This window comes from Bos indicus, chromosome 7 (assembly GCF_029378745.1).
Source record: "Bos indicus isolate NIAB-ARS_2022 breed Sahiwal x Tharparkar chromosome 7, NIAB-ARS_B.indTharparkar_mat_pri_1.0, whole genome shotgun sequence".
In the NCBI taxonomy this organism is placed as follows: Eukaryota; Metazoa; Chordata; class Mammalia; order Artiodactyla; family Bovidae; genus Bos; species Bos indicus.
The window spans coordinates 5,902,315-5,920,740 of NC_091766.1; the positions used below are offsets into that span (position 1 = coordinate 5,902,315).

General features: G+C 52.8%; 1 protein-coding gene and 1 long non-coding RNA gene across 14 annotated transcripts in view; one reads left to right on the forward strand and one right to left on the reverse strand.

The window, feature by feature from the left end:
• Window positions 1–18,426, reverse strand: part of MYO9B (myosin IXB) — a 107,823-nt gene that overhangs the window by 17,202 nt on the left and 72,195 nt on the right. For 6 of the 13 annotated variants that reach the window (XM_019963909.2, XM_019963908.2, XM_019963910.2 and 3 more), the window contains exons 11-23: window positions 17,188–17,309; window positions 14,728–14,869; window positions 14,195–14,399; window positions 12,835–12,916; window positions 11,490–11,579; window positions 9,944–10,057; window positions 8,550–8,589; window positions 7,385–7,507; window positions 5,872–5,952; window positions 3,672–3,782; window positions 1,691–1,813; window positions 432–581; window positions 182–348 (exon numbers count right to left, since the gene is read on the reverse strand). In XM_019963909.2, the coding sequence (XP_019819468.2) occupies window positions 182–348; window positions 432–581; window positions 1,691–1,813; window positions 3,672–3,782; window positions 5,872–5,952; window positions 7,385–7,507; window positions 8,550–8,589; window positions 9,944–10,057; window positions 11,490–11,579; window positions 12,835–12,916; window positions 14,195–14,399; window positions 14,728–14,869; window positions 17,188–17,309 (1,550 nt within the window). The remainder of the gene's footprint in view (window positions 1–181; window positions 349–431; window positions 582–1,690; window positions 1,814–3,671; window positions 3,783–5,871; window positions 5,953–7,384; window positions 7,508–8,549; window positions 8,590–9,943; window positions 10,058–11,489; window positions 11,580–12,834; window positions 12,917–14,194; window positions 14,400–14,727; window positions 14,870–17,187; window positions 17,310–18,426) is intronic. The other 7 variants (XM_019963912.2, XM_070792577.1, XM_019963907.2 and 4 more) reach the window with 6 other exon arrangements.
• LOC139184047 (uncharacterized) lies at window positions 14,286–17,874 on the forward strand. The gene is made up of 2 exons (XR_011567474.1): window positions 14,286–14,416; window positions 15,946–17,874. It is a non-coding gene; the product is annotated as an uncharacterized lncRNA (long non-coding RNA).

The window sequence follows — 18,426 nt, forward strand, 5'->3', positions numbered from 1 at the left end:
GGGCCCAGTGTGCCCAGACCGGCTAGACGCCTGCCAGCCCCTCCTCAGCCTCCCTGCATCCAGACAGGGACATCCTGACAGCTCTACCGGCCAGGTGATATCTCAGGTAGCACTTGAGTGTTGAGTGGGTGGAATGTTCTGGGGGGTTGGGTGGGGGGGTGCTTGGTCCCATTCTGCTCACCTCTTGCGCTGCAGGTGCCCCCGACAGAGGCTCTGGAGGCGGATGATGCTCTGTCTCTGGCGCTGGTAGGCTGCCCGCTGCCGGTAGCCCCTCCACACGGCCTGGAGGAACACGGCTGCCTGCGTCCTCTCCAGTGCCCGGCGGACGCAGTAGGACCGCCAGCAGGCCTGAGAGTGGAGGGGGCGTTCAGGGGCTGGGTGTGCGTGGCCCCGGCTAGCCTTGCCACCCGCCCCGTGGGCCCCCTTAGCACCTGGATCGTGATGGCCGCCTGCCGCATCTGCAGGAAGTGCCTGCGCTCCAGCACCATCCGGAACCAGCTCTGTAGCATCAGGATCTTCCGCACGACCTCCTGGTGCAGTGTCTCCTGCAGGGCCTGCCGCTCGGTCTCCTTCAGGAAGACCTGGGGTGGGCACAGGAAGCGTCAGTGAGGCGTCCAGCACCCCTGGACTCAGGTCTGCTCAGCCCACTTGGTAGTGAGCGAGACCGAGCTGGTGTACTGACTACTGACCTGAGCAAGACGGGTTTTTTTTTAAAAAAAAAATTCATGTTGAGATAGAATTCCCATAACATAAAATGAACTGTTTAAAGTGAATAATTTGGTGGCATTTGGTACTTTCATGATATTGTGCAGCTGTCACCTCTATCCAGCTACGAAACATGTCATCACTCCCAAGGGAAACTCCGAATCCATTAGTAGTCACTTCCTAATCCCCATCCCTCAGCCCCTGGCAACCCCTAATCTGCTTTGTCTTATTTTTAGAATTTTTGGGGGGTCACATCACACAGCATGTTGAATCTTAGCTCCCGAACCAGGATTGAACCTGCATCCCTTGCATTGGAAGTGCAGAGTCTTAACCACTGGAGCACCAGGGAAGCCCCCGCTTTCCGTTTTTATTGATTTACCTGTTCTGGACGTTTCATATAAACTGGATCATACACTACAGGGCCTTTCGTGCCTGGCTTCTTCCACTCAGAGTTAACAGTTTCAAGGCTCACCACGCAAGTGTGTATCGGAGCTGAATAAGATTCTGCTACGTGAAAGGCCCACATTTTATTCATCCATCATCTGCTCATGGACACAGGGCTTGCCCTTTGGCAATTCTGACTAGAACTGTGCCGCTATGAATGTACACGCACTAGGATTTGTTTGCACGTGTTTTCAGTTCTTTTGGGTTCATACCTAGGAGAGGAACTGCTGGGTCATCCGGTAACTCTACATGATTGACTTGCTGGGGTGCTGTGAGACATCACAGAGTTACTGACCAGTCCCTTGAACACCCTGTGCTACGGTGTGATGGTTCCTAGCCTACAAATGAGACACTGATGCCTGAGCCCCACACCTTAGGCCTGTCCCTCTGCCTTCCAGGAAGAAATAACGTGCTGCTCCCAAAGAAATGTACTTCCTCAGCAGAGCCCTTATTTTCCAGGGAGTGGCGTGGGCTGTGCGAGGACCCCGTGTGGAGTGGAAGACATGGGTACAAGGGCCCTCTGAGGGCTGCGATTGCTGACCTTGGTCTTGCCGATCTGGTAGCTCCTCTTGTCTATGTCCATCTTCTCCAGCAGGGCAGAGATGACCTCCCTGCAGGGCTGGGCATTCTTCGGGAGAAGCACCTGGAACTGCTCTGTGAAATCCTGGGTGATTTTGGGTAAGAAAGGAGAATCTACGTGAGGGTTTCTGCCACCAGAAAGAACAGGGCTCTAGCCACTCCCCGGTCAAGTCGTTTCCAAAGCCAGAACTTGGATTGATGTGAATAGTGTTGACAAAACTGAGATCTGGGACTTTGTGAAATAGTCTGAAGCTTAAGAAAGGCTGTCGCAGACACAGAGCACTGGATCTTTCAGTCAGTGGGAGAGTGGTCATCATCACGAGGACCTGCTGGTTGCTGGCGTTGTCGGGGGAGAGCCAGAAGATGAAGTTGACTCTGGGGGGCTCACAGTCTGTGATTCATTAGAGAGCTGAACCACAGCTGGAGGTATGCCTTTTTTTCACTGCATGTGGGATCTAAGTTTCCCGACCAGGGACTGAATCTGCATTCCCTGCAGTAGAAGAGCAGCATCCTAACTACTGGACCACAAGGAAAATTCCCAGGGTATGCCCCCTGACCTTTTTTTGGCCATGCTGTGCAGCATGTGAGATGCTATGTCCCCAGTCAGGGATCAAACCTGTGCCCCCTGCATTGGGAGCATGGAGTCTTAACCACTGGACCATCAGAGAAGTCCTGGTATGCCCTTTCTAAGTAAACAGTTATGCTGAATTTTTAATAGCCAATCATGAGTGAAACACATCAGCATTTTCTCCCTTTTGGGCAATTTGCCTTTCCTGTTTATGCAGATCAGAAAGATGATATTCCTGTTTCTCTGGATGAGAAGAGGCAGGCATGCCACAATGAAGCCATGTACCTGAGGCCATGCAGGTTAACCTCCACATCTAGGTTCAGGCCCAATGCTCACTCAAGCACTGCACAGCTGCTGCCAGCTCCCCGTATACGCCAAGGGTTCTCCACCTGGGCCATGCTAACCCCTGGGGATGTTTGGTGTTAAATGGAGACATCTTGGGTTGTTAGAACTCAGGGGAATAGTGTTCCTGGCATCTTGTGGGTGGAGGCCAGGGATGCTATTCAATACACAATGGTGCACAGGGTGGCCCTCACCACAGAGCATGACCCAGCCCCAACCGTCAATGGTGACATAGATGAAAATCTGTTGAAATTTCATCTTCACCAGTTTGGTGTTACTAGTGATTCTCTGGTTTCTAAAAAGCCCAGGGACCCTGAAGTCATTTCTTTGGGTCTCAGTTTCCATATTGGGAAAACCGGAACCAGGGCCCCCTTGCAGCTGGTTGGCAGAATAAAAAAGCTGGGTATAAAAGTGTCTATTACAAGCATAGAGACAAGACAATATCTTGTAATAACCTGTAATGGAAAATAATCTGAAAAATAATATATATGTGTATGTATAACTGAATCACCTCGCTGGATACCTGAAACACTGTAAGTCAACTATACTTCAATAAAATATATATGTCAAAAAAAAATTAAGATTGGAGAAAGAAAAAAAAAGTGCCTATTACAGAAAATGCTCAATAAAGGGCCAAGTTACACAGGGATCTGCTTGTGTGATTCCCTCTTCCCTGTCTGGTTTAACAAGCCTCCTGTGAGGAACTAGGCCCACCCCCCCTACTATGAGAAAGAACGATCTGGTACAAATACCAACAGCTATTGTTGTCAGTCGCTTAGTCGTGTCCGACTTTTTTGCAGACCCCCATGGACTTCAGCCCGCCAGGCTCATCTGTCCATGAGATTTCCCAGGCAAGAATACTGGAGTCGATTGCCATTTCCTTCTCCTGGGGATCTTCCTTACTCGGGGATCAGTATCAGGGTGGAGAAACCCTGATGGAAAGTAACCTGCCAGGCTCAGGCTACGGAGAAGTGCTCTCTCTGGAGGTGGCCAGTGTCCCCGATAGCCATACGCATGCGTGAGTGTGTCCTACCTGGAATGAGTACTTGGCACTGTAGCCTGACCTCCGAATCCGCACAGTCTCCAGCATGCCTGTGTAGCGCAGCTGCTGCAGCACCAGCTCATCATCGAAACACAGCTCTTTCTGAAACGGGATCGAGCGATCAGGGAAGACGTATGCAGGTGGCTGGGGACAGGCAGCCCTGGGAGGAAGTGCTGATTCCCAAGTGACTGCCATCCCTCTGGATGATAGGTACGGATGCAGTCAGCGCACACCCATGGGCTGGGGCTGGTCTGGGAATTGTCCCCAGCCTGGCAGCTGCGGGCACCTGGTTTTTTTCTTTGCCCCAGTCATGCTTTTTGAAATAAAGAGGTGGGGCTGCTCAGCAGTGATACCTGAGGCATTCATCTCTTCTAGGAAACATGGCATCTGATCTGCTCTATTCCTTGCTGTCCAGGAGACAGATAATACTTCTCACTGCCTAACTTAAGATAACTTGGTGCAAAGATTTATTTCCTAAAGGCCCCTTCCCAAACCTATGTTGAACTCATACCCTGTGCCAGGGATTAGAACGAGTACTGGGGATCTAGCAGAAAGAACACATGGCTGGGCCGTGGGAGGTGTTACAGGAGAGGGGACCCTAGACCACGCCTTGAGAGCTGAGAAGAGGACAGGTAGGGGAGGAGGGCAGGAGGCAGCTAGGTGAAAACCCAGAGGAAAAAGGGGAGCCCAAGCCATGGACAGCAGGGAGGTGCTTGCTGCTGGAGGGCTGGGGGTGAGAGGGAGGAGAGGCTGAAACGAGGTGGGTTCAGTGAGCTTCCAGCCCAGAGCTCAGGGGCCTGGACTCCATGCTGGTGCATATTATTTAAGTGGAGGGAGGGAAGAGAAGGGCATGAGGCGAGGGATGTCATGACAGGGTAGGAGGTGCTTCTGTATTTGGTGGGCTCTCCAAGACTGGAGAGAATGCTACTCAGTACCCTAAAGAGCACAGAACAGATGCTCAACAGCAAGGAATAGGCTGTGAGCATGGGTCCAGAGCAGGAGTTGGTGGAGTGTCTTCTGAGTAGTCCAACATTGAGGCAAAATCCAAACAGGTGGGGCAAGTGGGCCTGATTCTGCAGCTGGTGGAAGGTGGGGGTGGGGACAGAAACTTCTGAGATGCCGTCGCTGGGGGACCAGGAATGGGGTGGGGGAGGAGGAGACAGCCTGGGTCCAGGTCCTCGCCTGGTGATGGTGAAGCCTTGGCACCTGGCAGGGCCAAGCTGGGCTTTGGAGGTTAGCGGAACATCCCAGGAGCAAGGAAGAGGAACAGAAACAGAAGAGCAGAGACAGAGAGTGTGGGTGAACAGTCACCAGGATGTCCTTGCTCAGAGATCCACTCATGCCTGGAAGAGAGCCCAGGTCCTGAATGGCTCCAGCAAAGTTCTCGAGGGCACAGAATCACCAGTGGACCTCTGGGGTGAAGAAAGCCTGGCAGCAGGGGCTGAACTGGCTGCTGGTGCCCCGCTCTGGTGCTCAGTCCTCCCAGGAAGTTCAGGATGAGCAACAGGCTCTGGGCTCCTGTTTTCTGACCTCAACCTCTCCCATCTGGCACATTTTCTGCGCTGACTGCTTTGGGGATATAGTTGAAGAGCACCCTGACCTGTCTGTCCTCAAGCCAACTTTCTCTGGAGCCCCTCCATGTTCCAGTGCATGTATGTGTACTCAGTTGCTTCAGTCGTGTCTGACTCTTTGCAACCCCATGGACTGTAGCCCGCCAGGCTCCTCTGTCCATGGAATTCTCCAGGCTAGAATACTGGAGTGGGTTGCCGTGCCTTCCTCCAGGGGAATCTTCCCGATCCAGGGATCGAACCTGCGTCTCTTGCATTGCAGGTGGATTCTCTTACTGCTGAGCCACTGGGGAATCCCCCACGTTCCAGAGACTGTCTCTATTCCTGGCTGGTCACTACATGGCCCTGGCTGTCTCCTTCTGATCCCTGTCACCCCCTGCTAGCTAGAGCACACTTTTAAAATACGTGTCCAACGAGGCCAGGAACCCTGGCTGGTAGCAGAACCAGCTTCCTCCAGTCCTCGGAACCTGTGTGGACACTTGCTTCCTCCAGGTGGATACTCTCCTGACCAACCCTCCTGACTCCCAGCACTCCCCCACCCCTAGACACACAGTAACACTCCCTGCCAGTCTCCAGACCTGGGCTTGGCTTTCGCCTCCCTGGAGATGGGGGGGACCCCTTACCTTCTCGGCGTTGGAGCGGATGCAGCGGATGAAGAAGGGCTCTGCCTTCCCTAGTGTCTCCAGGAGCTTATTCAGGGAAGTCTGAGGAGAGAGAGAGGGGAAGGTGTTGGGCTGGGACCCCCTCGGGGGCACATCCCTCAAGGGAAGGCGATCCAGGTCACCTTCCTGAATCAACGGGGGTGCATCTGTGCTGACAGGGAACAGGGGAGGTTTCAGCAGGAGGCTGTGCTAACGCAGAGGGCCCCCAAGGGAGCTGTGGGTCCCCAGGGCTGAGGGCCGCCATGTTTCTGTCTCAGGTGAAAGGGGCGGGGAAGGTGGTGGGATCAGATTAACTCTTTTAGGGATTTAAATCACATGTCAAAGGAGGCCAAGAACCCTGGTTAGTAACAGAACCCGTCTCCTCCTGCCCCCACGGACATGTCAGCACCAGCTGGCGGCCACCCTCTTATCAGAGGTTGAGCTCTGCAGGGCCTCACTTCCAAGTGCCTAAATTCTAAGAATCCCAAACTGTTCCTTTTGTTCCTTCAGCCTTAGAGGTACAAGCTCCTGCCCACGGTTACTATCTCAATAGTCTCTCTCTGTTCCCCTTCTGCCTTTTCAGTCCTCTAGTACCTGTTTAACCAGTTCCATATGTTAAATTCTCTGATTAAAAAAAAAAAAAGTCAGCCACAGAAGGGATCATGGTTGCAGTGATTTTGGTCTCTGGCCTGCTATTTCCAACAGGGCATTGTGGGAGTTTCTAAATGATGTAATTATATATATATACATAAATAAAAGCTGAAGTGGAAACAAAAAACTTAGATTGTGCAGAATGCGAAGGAACAGAAAAGTTAATGGTGAGAGTCTGCGGCCATCTGTTGTTTAGCTGCTAACTCATGTCCGACTCATGCAACCCCATTGACTGTAGCCCACTTGGCTCCTCTGTCCATGGAATTTTCCAGGCAAGAATACTGGAGTGGGTTGCCATTTCCTCCTCCAGGGGATCTTCCTGACTCAGGGATTGAACCTGCATCTCTTGCATTGGCAGGTGGATTCTTTACCACTGAGCCACTAGGGAAGCCCTCACTGGCCATTGGACCCCATTGAAAGAAAGAAAAAAGTGTCCCTGAGCTTCCTGGCAACCAGGGAAAACAGGGAAATGTGATCTAAGGACACAGTTCAGTGTTCACATTAACTCACACGCTGACTCATGACTCTTTTAAGATGGTGCTTCTCCACCGAGGGTGACTGTGTTCCCCCAGGGAGCCTTGGCACTATCTGGAGACGTTTTGGTAGTCATGTCTGGACAATGCTACCGGCATCTGGTGGGTGGAGGCCAGCAACGCTGCTCAGCGGCCCACAGCACACTGGATGGCCCTCACCATGGAGAATGACCTAACCCCAAATGGCAAACGGTGCTGCGGTCAGAACGCTGGGGATAATGAGAAGCTCCCTGTGCTGGGTTAGTTTTGGCCCACCCATGTGAGTGCCAGGCAGAGCTCAGCACCCCCTTCCACCCCCCCGGGCCACCCACCTGGAACTGGGCACTGATGCTGGGCGGCTTCTTCTTCTTGTGAAGGTGTAGCAGGGACTTGGTGGTACGGTCATGCAGGGTCATACTGATAATCAGCTTCAGGGATTTGGAGTCCAGCAGGTTCTAGGACAGAATCGCAGGGTCTGGCCTGCCCTCCCAAAGCCCCAGAGGGCACTGGGAGGCATCTTGTGCTGCCCCAGAGCCAGGATAATGCCCCCCTGGGGTGGCAGCTCTTAGGCTCAGTCTGGGGGCTGTGCTGTCAGAGACGGGGTTGGGACAGGAGGGCCTGGCAGGCAGCGGCGGTGACCTGACCGGGGGCTGAGCCTAAGCTGCGACCTGTGGATGGTGCCACCTCCTAGAGGGCTGATTACGTTCACCTGTGGCCTGAGTGCCCAGAAACCAAGAGCTACAAGTGCTGGCTTCCCTCCAAGCACCCATGTTGCTGTGAGTGCTCATCCGGCCAGTCCTCCTGTGGGCCAGCCCTCACTGTCGATACGAGCTGGGGGCACCAGTGCTGTCCCACCTGTTGGCCAGACCGAGTGGACCGAGCGGTCGCTCGCTCTAATTTCAGAATCTCTCAGCACGCTGTACGTGCAGACTAGACAGGGCGCTTGGGTGTACCTGACCCAAGGCTGGCTGCTGGGGTCTAGGCTGCCAGCGATGCACAGCTGCCCCCTTCCCAACATGACCACCCTGGCTGACAGGCCTTGTCTCCCTGGATGCCCAGGAGGTGACGAAGCCCGTCCCACCCTCTTGGAGTTGGCTTGCAGCTAACGACACCCAATGTGGGGATATGACAGGAGGGTCCCATCGCCTCTTGGTGAGATAAGCTCTGCGATACGACTGCCACTCCTGGGTTCCCCGGGATCTGGCTGAGCCCACTTCCTGCCCTCCCCCACCTCAGGTTTCTCCTGGGAGTTCCCTGCTGTACACCACTTGTGCAGAGACCACATCACAGGCCTGCTTCTAGAAAACCCAAACAAAGACCCCTCTGTGTCATTTAAACAGGAGATAGTTTTTCAGAAGGGAAAGGGGAGAGGGAAGGAAAGAGAAGGAATTAGAGAAGCTCGAGAAGGTAAAAGCCCCCGCCCCAACCCACTTTCTAGAATCAAGACGCGAGCCAGCTGCTCGCGAGGCGGTGCTGGGTGGTGCTGTGTGTGTTTACCTTTGGAATGATCTGCTTTTGTTTGATACCTTTACTTTTCCTGTCAAAATATTAAAAATGGTTTTGTGAACAGAAGGAACACAGTGTCTGGCTCTGGGTTAGTTCAGCAAGCCACGCCTTGCGGGTTAGATGGAGCGAGAACAGAGAGAGCGACAGAGTCCGGAGGCACAAGTGCAACGAGGCCACCGCCTCGCCAGGGACTGTGCATACCTGCCTCACCGGGCCAGCGGCTGCCTCCGCGGTGGCAGGGGCCCCTGGGTGTCGGGGGGAGCTGGTGGATCTCACAGAATGACGGTGAGAGGTCCCAAAGGGGCTTCGAGGGACCCCATGCAGCTCTGAGCCTACCAGGTGTCCCAGCTCTATTTGCTAGACGTTGGGAACCATCAAAGCGGTCTGAAGACCCTTCTGGAGCCCCTGCCCTGGTGGCCGGGTCAGGGGCCTGTCTCTCGAAGAACTGAGACAGGGCCTGTGTGTATGGGTGCCTTATGGACGTGAACTGGCAGAAGGCTAAAAAATGAAAGCTGATCTTTTCGGCCGAGGGAGGGGGGGAAGCCCACACATCCTTAGACACTTTATGGAATCTTGCAGACAAGAAAAGATTTTTTTAAAAATTGCAGCCTGGGCAGTTGCTAAGACCCGCTGAGGAAATGGCTCCCTGCGGATCTGCCAGAGGCTTGGCTCCGAGGCTCTTTGTGTCGTTTCACGTTTGTCCCCGTGGGTGGAACGAGGCATCATAAAAATGACTTTGCAAACAGGCATCACTGCAGGCACAAGCTTTGTTCTCGGGGGCCTGAGCCCTGAGCAGCTGGTGCCCACTGGTTGAGGCGGCTGCCTGCTGGGTAGGAGGGTATGAAAACTGTCACCCCTGCTTTGCAGACAGAGGGTGAATGCTCACAGCACTCAGGTCAAACAGTGATTGGGGGGGTCCAAATCTCATCTGTGTGGCTTCCGGCCCTTTCTACCACATCACACCCACAAAGCAGGGTCATGGGATGCGCAGAGGTCCTCAGGATTGCACACCCTGACTCTGAGGCTTCTTTATAAGCTCATAGTGACAAAGGCCGGGGCGGGAGGAAGCAAGCCTTGCTCGGCAGGTTTGGGGGCAGAAAATCAGCTGCTCCGTGGCAGGAGCGTTGCTGGGAAGCTGTGCTGGACACTGGGGGGCTGGCGAGGGTTTGGGTCAGGGTGCAGACACTAGGGCGGGAGTATGCCGAGGGCCACTTAGCAACGGCGGCGTGAGGACAGGACCACAAGACAGCGGCACGGGCAGCGGCTCATTCAGTGTCATGGGAAGCCCCTGTGGGCGGGGGTGGGGTGGGGTGGGGTCTGGGGCGGGAGGCGCTCGTTGCACTTGTGGGGGAGAGGGGGTGCCCACAACCTTGGGGGGGACTCACAGGATGAAGGTGCGGGGTTTCTGGAGCCGATTGAGGGACTGAAGAAGCTTACGGGGGTCGTCACCCTGCCAGGGCAATCCTTTGATACTCCGGATGATTTGGTCATGCAAATCGCTGGGGGGGAGGGGGTGCAGTGACAGAGAGAAGACAGAGTTAGAGCAGTGGGCCCGCCACCTCAGGGTCCCTGGCACGGTCGGGACCGTCTCCAGGCCACTGGAGCCAAAACATGCAACCTGGGGAAGGTCTGAAGGCTGCTGCCACTCCCTCCTGCATGGAGAAGTCAGGGTTCGGCCACCCCAAGGAGGCTCCGCCCTCCTCTGGTGGTGGGGGAGGGGCTGGGGACACGTGGGGCTGAACAGAATTTGCAACACGGCATCTCGGATCACTGGAAAAGGCCTCGTGTTTAAGAGCCTGTTGGGTCTATAAAAAGCACCCAGGGGCCACCGAAAACAGGAGACCCAGGAGGGTTCTGTGGGAAGCAGCAGGTGGGTTTCTCATGACGGTTCTGTGGCTACATGTCTGCCTCCTTGTCGGCTTCAAGAAATGTCTTGGGAGGAATGAAGTGGAACTCACACAGGTGTTATAACTGGGGTGATGCTTGGCTATTCCGACTGGGGTCGGGGCTTGACTGGCATCTGGAGGTGGAGGCCAGGGAGGCTGCCCCACTCCTTGCAGCACCCAGGACGGCCCCACCACAGCGTGGCCTGGCAGAGGCCCAAGGGAGAAGCTCTAGCTGAAGATATTTACCCCCAGAATTCAATCTTATTAACTGTGTTCTGTTCAGTCACTGTGGGTTTAGGGCTGAGTGGACGTTTTAGGTGTGAGAATGACAATGCCTTAGGGACAAAAATCGAATGCTCTGAAAATGGGACATTCGCGAACAATGTCTTGACACAAATGTCTAGGGCAGAATGTCTAGAAATGAGGGAGCGATGACTGCAGGATGATCTGGGAGTCTGTCTCTCTTTTTAAAAAAATTTCCTTATTCCAAGGGACTTCCTTGGTGGTTCAGGGACTAAGACTCCATGCTCCCAATGCAAGGGGTCCAGATTTGATCCCTGGTCAAGGAACTAGATCCCACATGTTTCAACTAAGAACTGGTACAGTTAAGTAAATAAAAAGATTAAAATAACACTTCTTCATTGCAGTTACTTGAATACATGTTTAAGCTCTGAGCAGTTGACCTGGGAAGACCCCGATCGGCAGCCCCTTGCCTGTGTGCCATGCACCATGCCCAGGGCCGGATGGCCGCACTCACCTCTGCTCCTTCACCCTCCAGGGAGGCACCAAGCAAAGACAACAGAGGGGCTGCATGTCACCTCTGCACCCTGAGCGGCCAGTGCAGCGCCCGCTCCCTACGATGACGATGAAGCCCCTGGCTTCAGCCCACACCCCCCGATCAGGCCAAATCTGGCGAGAGCGCCCCTGGCTTGCTGATCCCCTCTCTTCTGGCTCTGAACACTGTGCTTGCTGAGCGCCTTGGGATGATGGCTTCTCAGGGCGTGCCTCCCTGGTCTTGGGTTCCAAGGCCCTTGCTTCTACTTACTTCTTGCTTTCATAGAAAGCAATGATGTCTTCAAAAGCGTTAATATCGAACTCCTCAGAGCCGTCAAATGAGAAATCTAGCATTGAGCAGCTGAAAGGGAGAATCTGTATAAACTAAATGTGCTTTTGCGGGTGGGACCTATAGCCCCAGGGCTAGGCCTTGGGGAGACTGAGTGGGTCAGGGGCCACTCTGAAATACGGGGCAGTGTTTTTCTTTTTCTCTCTTGCCTTCTTTGGGGTGAAAAAGCTGTTTTAAAAGCGCATCTTTAAAAAAAAAAAAAAACAACGCATCTTTTTATCAAGAGGGAGGGGACACAGGTATACCTATGGCTGATTTGTGTTGATGTTTGGCAGAAACCAACACAATACTGTAAAGCAATTATCCTTCAATTAGAAGAAAAAAAATCAAAATGTATCTTTTTAAAAGGAGAAAAATGGCACACTGCCTTCAGACAAATGGCACAGGATCACTTACCTAGGAGCTATCTCTAACTCTACTCATAAGCTTTCATGAACCTCTTGAGGGGGGTTTTCTTACAAAGTGCTCAAAAAACAAAATGACTTTTTCATGTTTCAAAATTCAGGGGCTTGCTCCTTGGGAATTTTGCTGAGTCTTAAGAAAGAGCCTGGGGACTTTGCTGCCTCAGGGCCTTCGCAGCAGCTGTCCCGCAGGTCAGCACACACTGCTTGTCTTGTCTGGTCCAACTAGTCCCTTCTCAGTGTAGTCTGCCTGGCTTGGCTCTCACAAGCTGCCTGAAGGGTCCCTCCCCTGGCTTTGTCATGGCCTCAGATGGCTATAGAGCATGACCTTTTATACCCTGCCTTCCTAGAAGCACAAGCCTGCTCACTTTTACACTCAGTACCAACTGGGGTATCTGGAGGAACCCTGACCATCAGTAGGTGGCCATAGAACACCTCTGTGTCATCTTAGAGGCAACAACGCATCTGTGTTTTTGACTGAGAGTAAAGTAACTTAGCAGACTGGTGTTTGGGACATCCTGGTCAGGCTAAGGGAGGAAGTGCTCTTAAATCAAGCTTGCTGCTCTGCGAGACCAGCAGCCTTTTGGCCCCGCCCGCCAACGGTCACAACCGGCCCTGAAAAGGATCCTTTGTAAACTAAGCCGCCCACATCCCCCCAAACAGATGATGCACAAGGTTGGCCTCTCTGTGTGCAGAAATGCGGCCACCAGATGCCGCTGCGTCTGGGTGTTTCTGATTCAAGCGGTTGCCGGGTTCCTTATTCAGGTCAACCCTGACCTGGGTTCAGGGTGTCGGGTTTCTGGCGCCGTTTTAAACAACGCCGCTGCCTACAGGCTCCAGCTGGGACAAATCAAGATCTCGCTCACCGGTACAGTTTTTCTGACGGGGTGCTGGCTCCTCTCTGTAGTTCTCCCAGGTGACCTTGGGCACCAGAGCTGTCCAGACCTGCTGGGGAGACAGAGCACATGAAGTTTTGAGGTGAGGGCTGCTTGGAGCTGAAGGGCTTCTTAACTTCAACCCGATTTAAAAAAAAAGGAGGGGGTAGGGGGGCTGACACTCAAATTTGGGCACAGCGGGGAACTATGAAATGTTCCATTTCCTCCCCAAACAGCACCATCTATTTCCTAAAACAGATGCCCCAGGACTTTTGCACATGCTGCCCGCCCCCATGGCCAGCCACCCTGCCCACCCTGTCTGGCCCAAATGGTACTGTCTCAATGTAGTAGCTTTAACCTTTCAATCCTCCTTTAACCAACACCCCAGCCTTCCTAAAATGGAACCCTGGGGCTGGCATCTGGAGCTGAGTGATCCTGGGAGTCGCTCAGCCCTTCTGGGTGTCAGGCTGTTCTCACAGAAAAACAGGAACACACCTTCTTGCTGTGTGAGGATGGGCAGGTTAAATTATATATCCCGCTACAAATCTTCTGTTTTGCAAGATCAAAAGCTTGGGAGCTAATTTACGATAGCCAAGACATGAAAGCAACCTAAATATCTATCAACAGATGGATGGATAGGGGAGACATGGTATAACTATACAATGAAATATGACTCAGCCATAAAAAAGAATCCAACAATGCTGTTTGCAGGTACATGGGTGGACCTAAAGATGATCCTACCAAATGCAGTGCCGTCAAATAAAGACAAATTTTATATGGGTATCACTTACATGTGGCATCAGAAAAAATACCACAGATGAATTTATATACTAAATAGACTCACAGACATAGAAAACAAACCTATGGTTACTGAAGGGAAAGGATGGGGAGAGGAATAAATTAGGAGTTTGGAATTAGCAGATACAAACTCTTACATATGAAATAAACCACAAAGCCCTCCTATATAGCAGTGGGAACTACAGTCAATATCTTGTAATAAACTATTGTGTGCCAAGTTGCTTCAGTGTGGCTGACTCTCTGTGACCACATGGACTGTAGGCTGCCAGGCTCCCCTGTCCATGGGATTCTCCAGGCAAGAATACTGGAGTGGGTTGCCACGCCCTCCTCCGGGGGACCTACCCGACCCAGGGGCTGAACCCATATCTCTTACATCTCCTGTACTGGCAGGCAGGTTCTTTATCACTAGTGCGAAAGAAAAAAAAAAGTTTGGGGAACAAGACAGACGTGCTGGTTGCACAACCTCAGGAATGTGCTAAATGTGATGAAATCTTACACTGCGCAATGGACTCTGAGCACCCCCTTCTTGACAGTGACACAGGGAGCCTCCTACCTGCAGCCTTCTCAGCTCTCTCGGCCCGCAGGCGCCCAGCCTCCCGGAGCACGGCCATGGCCTGGATGGCGGCCCGGAGCACCGCCCAGCGGAACACGGCCACAGGGTCCATGCCGATGAGCTCCCGCACGTAGGAGCTGTCACTGCCCCGCAGGAGGGCCACAATGTCTGGCCGCATGTAGTCCATGTTCTTCTCTCGGAAGTCCTGGTATGGGGAGGATGGTAAGAAGGGTGGTGGGTGGTCCCTTGATAGTGTTGGCTGAGGCCCTGGGGTCAGCTCGGGAAAGGCTGGGTGGGGAGCGGGACCCATTTCCACGACAGAGAGGGGGTTCCTGCCCATGGGGCCCTCGAAAGCAGAGCCAGGGGTTTGACACTGGGTCTGAGCGCCCTGGAACCTCGCCAAGCAAAAGCAATAAAGAGGGGGCATAGAGCAAGCATCTGAAGGAAAGGATCTCCAGGGTACCCAGGGGTCCCATTCCCATCCCCTGAGCGGAGCACAACTTGATTGACAGTGGAGACAGAAGGCTACGTACCTTGATCTGATATTTCACCTTCCCTGCAAAGTGCTGGATGATGAAGGCTGGCTCCATGACGGGGGTGCCGAGGAAGTATCTGTTGTCCTCGTGCTGCTGTTTGAACTTGGCCAGCAGAGTCTGGCTTGTGGCGTGCGGAAAGCTGGGAAGAGCACGGGAGACCTTTAACTGCAGGAACTGCAGCCGGTCACCTGCTCTGTATTGGCAGGTTGCAGGCCTTCCGTGGAGGAGGCGGGCAGGTGCTCGGGCTGCAGTGGCCTGGGCACGAGGCTGAGGGCAAAGTGATGCCCTCAGGGCTGGGGAGCAAACTTGAAACAGGCAGGGCAGCCAGTGCCCCGGCCCATGTGAACATCTGGTCTAGGGAAGATTGTGCCCGGGGCCCATCATGGGCAGCTCCTGGAATAATCCCGGGACGGGGGTGGCTTCCGGTCTCGGGTGCATCTGTACCTGGGTCTTGCCCACGCTCCCGTTAGAGGCAGGGGCTGGGAGACGGACGAAACAGGGAGGTGAGCGGGGCCTCACTAAGGGAGCCGCTGTATCTGGCTATTTCGGCCTCCCAGGAAGGAAATGCCGCAGCCGGCTTTGGCATCCAGCCTGAGCCCTGCCTCACTGCAAACTCGGGCAGCAAGGTATGCCTCCGAACCCCTGATGCCTGGGTTTCATGGCTTAACAGGGCGTAGAGGGGGAGACCCTGTAGCTATGAGGTACATCATTGCCAGGGTCAGGGTGTGGAGAGCAAGAGACCCGTTCACTTGGTTGTGGAAACAAATAACATCTTCACACGCTATTTTAGAAAATCCAATTCAGTGCCCCCCAAGCCCCTCTAAAATCATAATGAACTAAAACAATTAGATTTTATTTTTTTAAATCTTGATTTTTTTGGGGGGGGCTCACCATGGACTTTTTTTTTTTGGCATCCATTTTTATTTATTTTTTGGCCATGTCCCAAAGCACGCAGGATCTTAGCTCCCCAACCAGGGATTGAACCTGTGCCCCCTGCATTGGAAACACAGAGTCTTAACCACTGGACTGCCAGAGAGGCCCCCTAAAATAGCAAGATTTTAAACAAAGACAAATCCGACCAGGCTCAGCCCGGTCCTGCCTTGCATGCCTATCCCAGATCTGGCTCTGGGGAGTTTGCTGGGAGGGACAATGAACCCTTCCAAGTGCCCTGCTCCTTCCCTTATCTGAATGTTTTCTCCCTGGATTCTGGCCTAGAATGGATGTGTCTGTCCTGGATGGGACTCAGCTTGAGGCAGGTGGTGAGCCCTATTCACCCCAGGCCTGAGGGGACGCCGGCAGCAAACGAGGGGCCTGATAAAAGCTGCTGATAAAGAGACTTTCCAGTGGATAAGGACCCACCTTGCAATGCAGGAGATGCAGGTTCCATCCCTGGACAGGGAACTAAAATCCCATGTGTCAAGGAGCAACTAAGTCTTCGTGCCGCAACTACTGAGCCCTGGAGCCACAGCTCGAGAGTCTGTGCACCTCAACGGGAGACCCCACAGGATGCGACAAAGGTCTCACATGCTGCGACCAGGACCCGACACAGTCAAAAGTAACCCAAACCCTCAAGACGGGTCTGCGCCCTGACACACTGAACCTGCGAATGTGGCCTTAGATGCAGCCAAGTCAAGACGAGCTCTTGAGGGGGCTCTACTGGCACTCCAGTGGCTAGGACTCGGGACTTTCACAACTGAGGGCTCATGTTCAACCCATGGTTGGGGAACTAAGACCTCACAAGCTGTATGACACAGTCCCCACTCTCCCCTAGAAAGATGAGGTCATTAGAGTGGGTACTAATCTAATAGACTGGAGTCTTTATAAGAAGAGGAGATGAAGCAGAAGGACAGAAGATGATGTGACTACAGAGGCAGAGACTGGAGTCACGCGGCCACAAGCCAAGAACACCTGGAGCCCCCGGAAGGTGGAAGATGCAAAGAAGTCTCCTCCTTGGAGGGAGGGTGGCCCTCCCACACCTTGGTTTTGGCCCATCAAGGCTGATTTTGTGCTTCTGGTCTCCAGAACTGTGAGAGAATAAATTTCTGTTGTTTTAGGCTGTCCTGCGATTTCTGGAACTCTGGCTGAGTGACCAAGCACAAAGCACCTTAAAAACACCCTCTCCAGCCCTCATCATGTCTTGTGGATGAGGGCCGGCAGGCTTGATGGAGCATCTTGTATCCAGGGCCCTGATTCCACCCCCTGCCCTTTGTAAGGCTGCACCAAGCCTGTGACTGGCTTCTAGATTCAGGTCCCACAAGTCTTTCCCAAAGACTCCTGGGAGGGCGAGGGTGTGTTCCTGAATTCACAGCTCTTGTGAGTGTTGATAGTTCTCTGGTGAATGGCAAATGTGGGGTCAGGATTTGTAGCCACACGAATCTGAGCAACCCAGAAGTTCCTGGGATGGAATGGATTCAAGTAAGGCCCTGGGGCTGCAGATCCGGATGCATGGACACTCACTTGCTCTCTTCGTCCAGCAGATAGAAGAGGCCAGTGGGCTTCTTGCTGATCAGGTGGATGCAGCCCACGTTGTCTGTGTAGTCAATGTTGTGCCAAGAGATCCCTTCGCTCTGGTACTCCTCCTGCAGGGTTCAAGGGGCATCTGTTACGTTCAGCATTTCAGGGACACAGTAACGTCTACGTAGCACATGTCCTATGTAAAAAAACTTTATTTATATATGCACATACATATTTATATATAAACGTGCAAATAACATAGAATGCGTATTAATATACCAATAGAAATACATCAATAAATACATAAAATTATTTGATAAGTAAACAATTAGCAACAGGGAACAGGAATGCACATTCTCAAAGATCTTCAGTAAGTCCTCTACATATGAACCTTCAGGTGGCGAACCTTCAAAGCTGTGACTGTGCGTTCACATGTCCAATCATGTGAGTGAGCTCACGTGTCTGGTGCACACTGCCACCTACGCACACCCTCTGTAAGTGGCTGTGCAGCTCGCCCTCTGCCTTCTGCGGCTGACAATCTTCAGTTCTGTCATCTCCCACCTCCCCTCTCTCCTCCAGTCAGTAACTCTTCTTGCCGACTCACTCCATGCCAGCCCCCGTATGCCAGCTGTTGTACTGTACTACTGTACTTTTCAAAGTACTAGAAGATTAAAGATATCTTCTCCCTTTTTTGCGTTTGTTTTTTTATGTATTATCTGTGTGAAAATTATTCTAAACCTGAAACAGTACAGGTTTGTTTTAACTGGGTGTGTGTGTGTGTGTGCGCTCAGTCGCATCTGACTCTTGGTGACCCGATGGACTACAGTCCCCACCAGGCTCCTTTGGCTATGGGATTTTCTAGGCAAGAAAACTGGAGTGGGTTGCCATTTCCTCCTCTAGGGGATCACCCCAACCCAGGGATAGAACTTGCGTCTCTCCGGCACTGGCAGGAAGATTCTTTACCACAGCACCACCTGGAAAACCCAGTTAGGTGCCTAGGCTAACTCTGACTTACTTTGTTTGTACTATCAGAACAGAACTCGTTCATGATGTAGGGGACTTACTGCATAAAACCAGAGTGCTTAAAAATCACGCTTAAAATCACCCAGGGGTCAGCAAACTTTCTTTGTAAAGAGCCAGATGGCAAATATATTAGGCTTTACAAGTTAGATGGTGTCTGCATGATACTCAGCTTTGCTCTTGTAGCATGAAAGGAGACACAGATGCTGTGTTGACAAAGGG